The 12,253-nt window shown below is 32.8% G+C and overlaps 2 protein-coding genes across 4 annotated transcripts; both read left to right on the top strand.

Moving 5' to 3' along the window:
- Positions 1–3,419: 3,419 nt before the first annotated feature.
- LPXB (lipid-A-disaccharide synthase B) lies at positions 3,420–8,833 on the top strand. 3 transcript variants are annotated; one of them, XM_059594303.2, is made up of 9 exons: positions 3,420–3,484; positions 4,624–4,871; positions 5,436–5,535; positions 5,688–5,793; positions 5,889–6,112; positions 6,329–6,407; positions 6,873–7,111; positions 7,634–7,860; positions 8,377–8,833. In XM_059594303.2, the coding sequence occupies exons 2-9, from the start codon at positions 4,636–4,638 to the stop codon at positions 8,561–8,563; spliced, it is 1,398 nt and encodes a 465-aa protein (XP_059450286.1). In that variant the 5' UTR covers positions 3,420–3,484; positions 4,624–4,635; the 3' UTR covers positions 8,564–8,833. The 3 variants fall into 3 exon arrangements, with proteins under 3 accessions (XP_059450286.1, XP_059450287.1, XP_088372654.1); XM_059594304.2 differs by having other exon boundaries at positions 8,340–8,488; XM_088516528.1 differs by lacking the exon at positions 3,420–3,484 and having other exon boundaries at positions 4,749–4,871; positions 5,422–5,535.
- Positions 8,834–9,785: 952 nt separating this feature from the next.
- RALFL17 (RALF-like 17) lies at positions 9,786–10,229 on the top strand. The gene has a single exon (XM_059593056.2). It carries the CDS (start codon positions 9,805–9,807, stop codon positions 10,147–10,149), a length of 345 nt encoding a protein of 114 aa, XP_059449039.2. The 5' UTR covers positions 9,786–9,804; the 3' UTR covers positions 10,150–10,229.
- The last annotated feature ends 2,024 nt before the right edge of the window (positions 10,230–12,253 follow it).

The raw sequence follows: 12,253 nt of genomic DNA, 5'->3' as shown, positions 1-12,253 counted from the left end.
ACAAGTGATAATTTAACATCTACGAAATTTGAATGATCTAAATCTCATATAATTAGGCTGTTCAAGCAGCCTCACAAAGAAGGGTCTTATAAGACCCATTCGCTTGAACTGCTTTCTAATAGAGAAAGTGACTTGACCTGATTCTTATTCATGAATTTTGTTTGATTGAGATTCTATGCAATTAAGCTAGCTATCTTAGCAGCCCTACAAAGATCAGCCCAGCCCTTATTTGTGGGCTAAGGATCACTTACAATTTTAGATTATAAAATTATGTGAATTAAGGTCATTCTTTATATCAAAAGGATTAAAAAATGTGACATATTATTGAGACAGTTAAAAAGAATGTTCATCTCAAAAGGCTTCTTCGATCTTAATTCACTTTTGAAGAGACCCTCTGGAGCTGTAAGGTTTCTAGTTATATATTCCATCATGATCAAGTTGTTTCTCAAGTCCAAAAGGAGTTTTCCTCCTATAAAAGTCAAAGCCAAATTTTGGCTAACAAGTCAAGTTTGCAGTCTATTGTAGTTTCAGCTATGGCTCAAGCTCAATGCAAAGAAGACATTAAAGATCTTTGTAGAGAGAGAGTTATTGCTACAGGCAGAGCATTTGGAAGAAAAAGCTTCTCCAGCTTCTTCTTCCTCTTCTACAGCAAGCCAATTAGTAATATACATCTGGCCCTTTCAATCTAGTTGTTGAGTGTTACAACTTTAATGGTAATAAAATCCTTATAATTTAAGCATAATCAAGATAATTTGTTATTGCCCAAAAAGTGCCTTCTTAAAGTAGGATCTAGCTAGAGGTTGTATGGACCCGTTGAGTTGAACTATCTGAATACTTGTCTGGGCAGAATAGAATCCAAATATCCTCTCACATAAAACTGTTTATTTCCCACTTAATAAAATTAGTGATTAATGTCACCCAAGACATTAATATTGTCATGACATTTATCTGTAGTTGATGGGTTTCTCCTTTATGGGCGAAAGAATTAGGTTTAGCATGTCTTTCTTCCTTTAGTTGACAAGCTTTATCTTCGTAACCCCACCAATAACATCAAGCCCATTGAGTTGAACTGTCTGAATACTTGGCTGGGCAGAATAGAATCCAAATATCCTCTTACATAAACCTGTTTATTTCCCACTTAATAAAATTAGTGATATGATTAATGTCACCCCAAGACATTAATATTGCCATGACATTTATCTGTAGTTGATGGGTTTCTCCTTTATGGGCGAAAGAATTAGGTTTAGCATGTCTTTCTTCCTTTAGTTGACAAGCTTTATCTTCGTAACCCCACCAATAACATCAAACCGAACTTCTGTATGTGGATATTCATGGTGCCATGAAAACTATTGAAAGATCTTTATTTGATGGTAACTGCCTAAAAGAAAATGAAGTGAGAGGTGCACGATTGCCGATCCACGTCAAGAGACAATATTGGAGGATCACAGAAACTTAAAGAGCACACAAAGTTAGGTCAAAAATCAAAATGATATTATAATATTAATATAAATGATTAAGTTAAATGTTTTTATATAAGTGTAAGTCTTTAAAATAAGTAGTAATTTAACATGATATCAAAACAAAAGTTTTGAATTAAATTCAGACTCCACGTTCCCGTTCATTTCACTTAAATATATCTCGTATTAAACTTCATCCCACACATGAAGATGAATGTTAAAATATGAATTTAAATAATTAAATTAAACGTTTTTTATAAGCTTAAACTTTTGAGATGAATACGGATTTAACAACAATGATATAACATAGCTCACCAGAGACATTTCTATTTTTCTATCACTAGTACCATATAACCTTTTGATTTACGATGATACTATAAATAAGGCTCGAGTCCAATTAACACAAATGTTTCTCACTAGAAATGATAAAATAAAAAAAATAAATAAATAAAGCACTATTCTACAATCACATACCCATTAGATGACATTTAATATAAAAGAAAAATGACAATCCTGAAATAAAATAAGAGTTTCTTCTATTTTAACACTTTCTTTTCTATTTTACCAATAAATTTACTAACTTAAGCATTGAAAGTTCCTCTACCGGCGCCAATCCAATGATTTTCTTCTTGTCTTACACGTGATCCATCGTCCAGCTGATCTAAAAAAAAATTGCTTTTGCAATTTCAATCCCAAATAGTTCTAAAGGCCTCATGTTTTGGGAGCTCATTCTTTTGTCAACTAAACCCGTATGAGGTTTTTAATGCAATGATAAGGTTTCTGTTAGTTTTATTATTGCTTGATTGAAGAAATGTCAAAATGTTTCAATTCAAAGTCAATTTATAAGTTCTAACTTCATGTATAGACTTAAATATCTTTCATTACAAGCTAATTCCACAATTTATATATTTACATCAAGTCTCTTAATTGAAAGAAAGCAAAAGTATTACTAAATAATAAGGGTACGTTTGGCATACAAAATGATCATTCCTTTATTGATAGGAATGACTATTACTGTCCTCAAGTGATAGCTCAATTGACTCGGGACCACGTCTCATGAAGCGGAGGCCTCCGGTTCAAACTCCTTGCTCTTGTGTAGATATATCAAAAAATAAATAAAAAATGACTATTACTGAAAATACAATAAGTTATAATGAAATGATCGTTCATATTCTTTAATTTAGCGACAATGCATCCTAAAATACCAAGGATTTATAAATAGTAATAATAAAAAAACTTCAAAACATTCTTTGGTGGCCAATGGTTTGAGTTTTTTTTTTTTTAAATAAATTTTAGGTTTGCTAAATAAATAAAAAATGATAGATTTTTGGAAAACCCATTATGTTCTTCAAACCCATTATGTTTTTCACAGAATAGTTATTCCTCTAAGTTTTTAGAAGAATGATTATTGCTCAATTTAGAGGAATAGTCTGCCATTCTCAAGCATAGTGAGCAACCAAACAAATGGTCTAATCCATATACCAAACATGCCGGAAGATTATTAACAAAAATCTCATAAGATAAATCTCCTCCTCACACTAATCATATATAGATTACAAAAGGTAAGCCCAACCCACCTAAGACTCTAATTGGGTAGAATGTTCTCAATTTCAAGTGAAATGAAGGGGATCCATTTTATGAGCTGGATTAAATTTTATAAGTTTATTAGTGGATATATTACACATCATTTTAAATTTTAAATTACCTAATACGAGGTACACCGTTAAATTAAAGAAATGTAATATAAACCATGAAATGGATTCTCTTGAGCCTACTATAATAGAGGCCCAATTTGTCCGTTAACATGATGCCCCAACAGTTATACCAATATCGGCCCACTTGGTTTAGGGTCAACCTTAAGTTGGCCCATATCTCTGAAAAATAAGTTTTTCAAACGACACCGTTCAGCCAAAAACTTGGTTTTATGTAGCCCCAGCCCCTGCTGAACTTTCTTCTTGGTGCCAAAACTGTACTAAATTTACGAAACCCCTTCGCTCTCCACAGCTCATAGAGCTTTGTCTTCAACTGTAAGTTCTTTGCGTTCTCTTTGGTAAAGCTAAATGTATTTGTTTGATCCAAAATGGAATGATTTCATCTTCATTTCGCTTGGTATACCTAACTTTGTATGTTTTATATATGAATGCTGTTTTTTTTTTTTTTTGGATGAATTTTGCTAGTACTTTAACTGCTCAAGTTACTTTCTTCATAAAAAAAAACATTTTTTTTTTCCTTCTGGGTTTTTGTTGTTGCTCTCTTGGGTTCTAAAAGTTTTATCTTTGGTGTTCCGTGTTTGAGTCTTGCACCTATAGTCCTTCAATTTAGAGCTACGAGAGGAACAAAGAAAAAGGAAAAAAAATATAATCTTTAAAGCTATCCCTGATAAATTTCTCATGGCACTTGTTTGTTACTTTAATTGTTTGAACTCATTTTTAAGTATGCTAATAGCAAAAAATTGTAATGGGTATGAGACGGCTTATGTATTTGTTGTGTTGGTTGTTAACAATAATGCTTAATGGTCTTTGTATGTAATTCACACATAGTATGACAGGTTAGCAATTAGCTTACTTTTTAGATTTGATTACTCTTAATTTTTTTAAAATAATAAATTGTGGGTAGATTACTCTTTAACATCCACTACAATAAAATGTTGTGCATTTAGAAAGACCACAACGCTAGAAACTTCGAAGATTGTGAGAGGAAAGAGATAGAGATAGAGTTAAAAGCCATTATATTCAAAACTCTTTATGTTTGGATAGCTGCTTACAATTGTTCTCTTTTTTCTAATGTCTTAGAGTTTCTTGATTTGTGTTTTTCTTCTATTTCTTGATTCGGTGTTTCTCTTGTATACTCCTCCCCGTATACTTGGTCATGCCCCTATGTCCCCTTTTATGAGATTGAATTACTTATAAAAGAAATAACATATACTAGAATAAAATGTAGATTACATTTTTATAGTTCTTTTTATACTCCTCCCCGTATACTTGAGTCGTGCCCCTATGTCCCTTTTTATGAGATTGAATTACTTATAAAAGAAATAACGTATACTAGAATAAAATGTAGATTACATTTTTATAGTTCTTTTTTGGTGATATAAATACTTTTTCACTTTTTCTCATGGTGTGAAGTTTGTTAACATAAACGCTTCTTTTGTGGGTACAATGCTCAGGATATTTTGGAAATGTTGTTCAGAACAATATGGAAGTTGAACAGTGGGAATAATGTGGGCCTCTTGAGGCTGCCGAGAAGATATATATCAGTTTCAGGCAGAGCTGTGATAGATATGGCCACGAAAGCTGGGGAACTGAGGGTCTTCATTGTTGCTGGAGAGGTTTCTGGGGATACCATTGGTTCTCGGCTCATGGCATCTTTAAAGAATCTATGTCCAGTTCCTATCCGTTTTTCTGGTGTTGGAGGGTAAGCTATTACTTTCCCAGCTTTTTCATCGGATGTAGTTCTTCTGAAGAATTTTCTTTCATATATAGCTATATTTTTCATGTCCTAACTCTGAAACATTTTCTTTGGTGTATAGAATTTAATTTGTTTATGTTATTTTTAAAATCTTTCGCATGAAAAAAAGGAAAAAAAATTATGTGGATGACATATGCATAAGAGAAATGCTATTTTTCCATCTCTCACCCATCTCTCATCCTTCTCCATCCATATTTTTTCAAATTCACCATTGGATCCATAGGACCCATGTGGGTCCTACAAATCCAATGGTGAATTTGAAAAAGAGATGGATGAGAGATGATGGGAGATGGAGGAATAGCATGTCTCTATGCATAATATAAGTCATAAGAACTACTGATTTAGCATTTAAACTTGGAATGAATTTTGACAAATCACCTTCTTCAGCTTGTTGGCAGTATAGATGTGAAATTAAATATAAACTTCTAGGTATGAACTCATTGTGAATTGTCATTTCTTTCCTTACTTTATGAATTCCATTTGTGATATTACGCAGCTGTGTCTGTTCAGGTCCATGATGTCCAGGCAAGGGTTAAAATCTTTATTTCCTATGGAGGATATTGCTGTAATGGGGATATGGGAGTTGTTGCCTCATCTGAATAAAATCAGAGTGAGTAATGAGCCACAAAGTAGCTTACATAAACCTGTATATATGTGGTCTTTTTTGCTGAAATATTTATCTTGTAGTGTGAAGGAAAGCACTTGTGCGAGAATGCAATATTATCTAGCCTAGATTTTAATACTGAAACTTGAAAATGTCAGTTGAAGCTGAAGGAAACAATAGAGGCTGCTTTTCTGTTTCAACCCCATGTTGTTGTAACAGTGGACTCGAAGGGTTTTTCATTTCGTCTCCTAAAGCAGTTAAAGGGTAATATGAACCAGCTTCTTTAACTCATGTTCATTATTTGCAAGCTGCTTATATCAAAAGTATGGTGTAGGAAAATTGGGGGATCCTTTTTGCAGCTAATTACAGTCAGCAAGGGTTGGATGGTCCAGTACACTTCCATTATGTAGCACCGTCATTCTGGGCATGGAAAGGGGGTGAAGCAAGACTCAAAGGCCTAGCTGAATTTGTGGATCAAGTATTCTGCATACTTCCAAACGAGGAAGAAGTTTGCAAATCAAATGGCATGGCTGCGACCTTCGTGGGCCACCCCATTCTGGAAGATCTTTTGGAATTGAATTTGGTATGAATTCATATTTTGATTCTGGGGTGAATATACTGGTTAGCTCTTTAATTGAGTTCACTTATTGGAGGAGTCAGATATATTTGTTGTTTTTTAATCTCTTTGTTGAAAGGGGTACCAAAAAAGTTTAATAGCATTCTTAGTGCTAATGCTATTCAAATTGACTTCATATATAGTTGATTCAGTTCTTATGCATCAGAGTGACTTTGTGTTTAGGTAAAGGATACCTCACCACATGAGTGGAAGGTAGAACGCGATTGTGAAGATTTCCGAAGTAAAAATGCAATACCTACAGGTAAAGTTAATATGGTGAAGTTCTATTAGCTGAGTGGTTCTTATATTTCTATTGAATAGGTTGTATTTTGTTATCCATCTCATGGTAATTTACTACATTATACTATAGATTACACCAGTCTCAGGTAGGTTTTAGAAGGGAGGTTGATGGAGATGAATAGAGTGGAACTCTTACGTGTATTTAGCATACTATGATTTCTTTTACTGTACCTTCTTGAGGATGCACCTTTACTTTCTTCCTCATCAGGTGTCTATGTGACAGACATTTTTACTAAATTGCAAGTTGTAAGGCTCGCATTATCTCCATATAGACTATTTTGGGAAGTTCCTCATTCTTGAACTATTGTGGCTGATGTCATATGTATGTGTTTGGGTTTTTGTGCGCTCACTTATGTGTATTATTTTTTCACATTGAAATCCATACCACCACATTGTATTAAGGCTTCATTTAATTTACTCTTAACAGGAGCCACAGTCATTAGCTTGCTTCCTGGAAGCAGATTACAGGAGGTCAGGCAAATGCTTTCCATCTTTGCAAACACTCTGGAATTGTTGAAAGTCTTGGTTCCTGAGTTGATGGCAGTCATCCATGTTGCTCCAAATCAGCATGTAGAGAAGTACATCACTGGAATTGTTCATAAGTGGCCTGTGCCTGCTCTATTACTTCCAGGGGGATTACCACACTTGAAATATGATGCATTCAGTGTAAGTCCTCTTCTCCTCTGTGTCTAATAATCGTTTATAATATTCAGCTTGTAAAAATTGTATAGCTGAAGCAGAATAAGAGATCGTTGGATCCTGATTTGTTACTATCTTGTGATTGCAGACAAATCAATTATTTATTTTATTAGAATAAAAATGAAAAGGCGCAGATAGCGTATGTTCATCATGATCTAGCCGAAGTATCTCCAAAAAAGTTTTATCTATTAAATCCTATTGATGCATATTGTTTATGCCATTTTTGTTTCTTAATCTATGAATAGAATTTGAAATATTAATAATTTTCCTTGAGACCTGGTGTTTGGTGTGTCAAATATAGGTTCTTTATGTCTTAGACCTGGCAGTATTAAATTTGACATCTAGCTGGTTGTGGGTCTGGATACTTGAGTTGCAGCTAAAAACAAAATATCTTATTATATTACCTGGATTAGATAGACTTGACTGAGATAAGATTTCAATTCTTGGTGAACAAAATACTCTTATTGATTTAAATTGAACTCCTTGCAGGCGAGTAGGGTTGCATTATGTGCTTCTGGTACGGTTGCTTTGGAGTTGCAGCTTGCTCGATTGCCTTGTGTTGTTGCTTATCGAGCCCATTTCCTAACTCAATGGATTATTCGTTACAAAGCAAAGATATCACATATCTCACTCCCCAATATTCTCTTGGATTCAGCTATCATTCCTGAAGCTCTCTTTCAAGCATGCACACCTACAAAGCTTGCCTCAATGCTCATGTACGATTCTTTTCTTGCTATTGTATGATTGGAATTATTGGACATATAGAAGTGCAAAGCTTTTTGAATTTTTAGACCTTGTAAACTTTTAAGAACTTGTTTAGGATTGGGTTTGAGAAATAGAGTTTTTAAGTAAAAAAACGTTTTTTTGGCCATTTTTAAAAACTTTTGCTAAAAGTGCATTTTGACTATTTTTAGGTTTTTTAAGCCCTTAAAAGCGCTTTCAATTTTTTTACCAAACAGAACTTTTTTTTAAACGGACTTTTTGAGTGTTAAATGCACTTTTAAACCCCTCAAACGCACACCCAAACAGGCCTTAAGATTTTTGACACTATACAACGTGGTTGTCTCTCTTGTATACATTTTGTGTACAAGAATCGTACCAGTTTTTCTTTTCCATAAAATTATTACTTATAAAAAAGAAGAAGCTGCTGTTGAATCTGAAATACAGACTGGACCATGTTATTGTTTATTCTCAGAAGTTGTGTACAACTCCAAAGTCATGATTCAATGCAGGGAATTGATGCACAATGAAGGCCTACGAGAAGAACAGATCGTTGCTGCGGAAAAGGTCATGAGACTTCTATATCCTTCAGAGAGAATTACAAACAACCTGTCACAGCAGGATTCAAGATTAAGGTTTCCTGATTTCACACCAAGTATGGTAGCAGCATCCACCATATTATACTATGTGAAGCCCTGATGGCTGATTATCATCTATTTAGTGAAGAATATTGCTCCAAGCCTTAATATCATCTTGCCATCTTGGTAATAAAATCTTATTGGCTTTGAAGATCGAAGTGGGCGAGTTTCATTAGCTTCCTTTTGTTGTGGACAAACAGACCTCAATGTTATGTCTTGTCTTAATATCAATTCTTCAAATTTAAAATTCATGAGTTTGTAAGGCAATATTATTTGTATATGATTATTTATTTTCCCATTTGAGGTCATAAATATAGGATTTTTTTTTTTTTTTTTTTTTTTTTCATTTTCCTTTTAGTTTTATTTTTATATTTAGTATTTCTTTATTCGCGTCCTATCAATTAGGGTTGACAATTCTTTACTCGAACTTAACGTGAAATTAGCAAGTTAAGATTGAAGGGTTAATTAAATGGGTCAAATTGTAGTTAATCTATATAGTCAGCCTTATACTTCAATATGACCCGAACTCGACACACGACATTTAAGATTGATAATTTTTGACATAATCTATTAATTTGACATCAACCTAGCAAGAAAATTAATGGGTTGGAGTTTAGAGGTTTGATCCGTTTAATTAATTAGGTCGAGTTAGAATTGACCTACATATCATTATAATCATGTTCGACAACTCAAAAACAACATGTGAACAAAAATTGCTATCCTAATGATAATTTAGCTTGGCATTACATTTTAATGGGTTTTTTTTTTTTTTCAAAAAAAAAAAAATTAAAAAGGGTAGGCCGAGAAAACCAATTGTGGCTACTCTACTTGGGTGTGACCATAGTAGCACCTACCTGCTTGGAGCCGCAAATGAGAGGCTTAGACAGTGAGAATTGTTAGCCTCTCTCAAGTCCGACTATGCCGTAGGTTGACTCAGTCGCACCAGAGTATCAATGAGAATCCAAGACGGCTAATATTAATCAAGCATATGTGAAAATTCTCCATTGCGGAGAGTCGAACCCTCGCTGATGGTTACATTTTAATGGTTGGGCACCATAAACATGTCCCACATGTCAGTTTAAGGTGTTCTAAAAACCATGTTTTCCATGGTGGACAGTTACCCTTCCAACTAACTTCCTACTGCTGTGCCTTAAGAATAGCTCAACTCAAGCAATACTTCTGTAAGGCCACAAACACGGATCCTTAAAATAGTAAACAACACTCTTTAAACCCCAACTCCTTAATCTCCCTTCCAAATCACACATTCACAGGGAAGTCTGGTGCTAGCACAATCATCCACCAATGGCTATATCCAGAGGAGTGGTTCTTTTTGGTTTGATGACACTCTTAGTTTGCTTACTCTTGATCAAAGTTTCTGAGGCTGATGACTCTGCTGAGTATCCCCCTATCCATGCAGTCAAACACGATGATAGCAAATGTGAAGGTATCCACCACGAGAAAGGCGACCACTGCCGGAAAGAGGAGGAGGAGGAGGAGGAGGAGGTGGTGGATGATGACGTGGATGATTCTTACAAGGTTGTCAACAGGATGGCACTCTCTTACCATGAAGCTGGCTCGGTTAACCCATTTTATGATTCATCAGACACCGAGTTACTCGACAATCGTGTGGTTGTATTGGGACACTAAGCCTCATAATTACTCTACCAAATGTCTTCCACATTTTTTTTTTATATTAATCTGTCTGTGATTGTGATCAGATATTGTTACTCGGGCACCGGCCTCTTGTATGATATGCTTGATCGATTTGTTAAATCATTCGTTGTCCAAAAAGTTTAAGCTGATAAGAAATTATTAGCTTAATCATTTAATTTAATTCTAACACTCTCTCTCATATGTGAGTTAGAACTTAGATTATTGTTTTGATATCATGATCACTATTTTGTTTTAAAACCTTAAGTTGAAAGGAAATAATTTAATAATTTAGTTAATATTTTAACATTCCTTCTCACATGCTTTGATATCATGATTACCACATATTCTAAGCTTAATTTGAAAGGAAATAATTTATTCATTTAGTTAATATTCTAACGGTTCTTAAATGTGAGACTAGAAAACATGTGAAATATTTTAATTGAAATTGGGGTAAATTGTAGAGTTAGGGTTTAAACTCGTAATTTTTGCTCTGATACTATGCTAAATCATTAATTGTCCAAAAAACTTAAATTGATAAAAATTATGAATTTAATCATTTAATTTATACTAGCTAGTCTATAACCTGTGCTATGCTATACGAGGGTTTTTTCATTCTAATTTTTTTTTTTAATTTTTTTTAACGAAAATGTCTTAGAAAAGCATAGCAAAAAATATAAATAATAATAATGAAAAATAAAAAGGAAAGAAAGAAAAAAGAAAGGTTATACCGAAATTCATTAAAATTTAAACAACTATTAATTACTGGCCTACTGAGTGGATCGAATTAAACTATCATTTTATTTTTCTCGAATTAAACCATCATTAAACAACAACAAAAAGTGAAACAAGTTTTGGCCTCTTTAACAATGTTTACTACCATAAAACCATTTAAAATGTTAAATTTATGTATTAGTGAAGTAATTTCATTGAAAAAATTATATAAAAAAACCCCATCAACTAACCTCCGTTTTTAAAAGAGTCCAATGATGTTTAAAATGTGCTAAAGTGATCCATTAAACTATCAAAGTGTGTCAAAAATGTCACATTTTTTTATTATATTCCTATAATACTGTTAGCATATAAACTAAATTATGCTATAATAAAACGTAGTGGAAATTAATGGATTTAGAATTACTTCCAACCATTGTTGCTCATGTGTAATGAAGAACCTCTAAGTAATATAAACCTGAGATAAAATAAACTAGAAAAAAAAGATTTTCTGACCTATGCCTACCAGTGATAGAATACACATGGCTTTTTATAGGTAGGTCAGGGACCTTTATTCTTAGTGGTGTCAATGCGAGCGGTTTTCTAAACACCCGCTAACCGCAAACTGTTATAACCACTTAACCGTTTTAACCACTAACCGCTTAACCGCTATAACCGCCTAGTGGTTAGCGGTTATTGGGTTTACTAACCGTAACCGCTAACCGCCTTTTTTATATAATATATTTTTATAATTATAATTATAATAATATTTATACATATAACATAATCAATTGATCATTAAATCACAATTTTTTTTTTTTAGATAATTAAATCACAATTTGAGTATTAAAATATTATCACTGTAATTTATATGATTATATCACATGATCAATTAATCATTAAATTATTTGATTATATAATAACGAATTATACATATATAATATGACATAACTCATAAGTCATAAGTATGGAAGTTCATATTAATACAACAATTAAATATCTACAAACCTAGTTCCAATGTATGTTATAAACTTATAAGTCCATATATGTTATAATTATACATTATACATATATGCAATTATGCATATTGAATAATATAAATGTATAAGATCAATACTTAATCATATGATTCAATAACAATTCAAATACTTATTAAAGTGAATCATATTATTAATGTACAATGATAATGTGATTCATATAATATCAAATTAAGTAATTGACATTGGATTAAACAATGTTTTATTTATAACCACAATTGAAGTATTAATGTATTATCATTCTAATTTATATGATTATATAATAACAACTTATACATATATAATATGACATAAATCATAAGTATACAAATTCATACTAATATAACAATTAAGTACCTAGAGACTTAGTTCTA

Source organism: Corylus avellana, chromosome 5 (genome assembly GCF_965113065.1).
Source record: "Corylus avellana chromosome 5, dhCorAvel1.hap1.2, whole genome shotgun sequence".
Taxonomy (NCBI): domain Eukaryota; kingdom Viridiplantae; phylum Streptophyta; class Magnoliopsida; order Fagales; family Betulaceae; genus Corylus; species Corylus avellana.
This window is presented reverse-complemented; position numbering and strand designations above follow the sequence as displayed.

Coding starts and splice junctions, on each gene's coding strand:
- LPXB (XM_059594303.2), top strand. CDS start 4,636: ATGTTGTTCAGAACAATATGGAAGTTGAACAGTGGGAATAATGTGGGC. Junction 5,794..5,888: donor TCTCCTAAAGCAGTTAAAGG/GTAATATGAACC, acceptor TCCTTTTTGCAG/CTAATTACAGTCAGCAAGGG. Junction 7,861..8,376: donor AAGCTTGCCTCAATGCTCAT/GTACGATTCTTT, acceptor GATTCAATGCAG/GGAATTGATGCACAATGAAG.
- RALFL17 (XM_059593056.2), top strand. CDS start 9,805: ATGGCTATATCCAGAGGAGTGGTTCTTTTTGGTTTGATGACACTCTTA.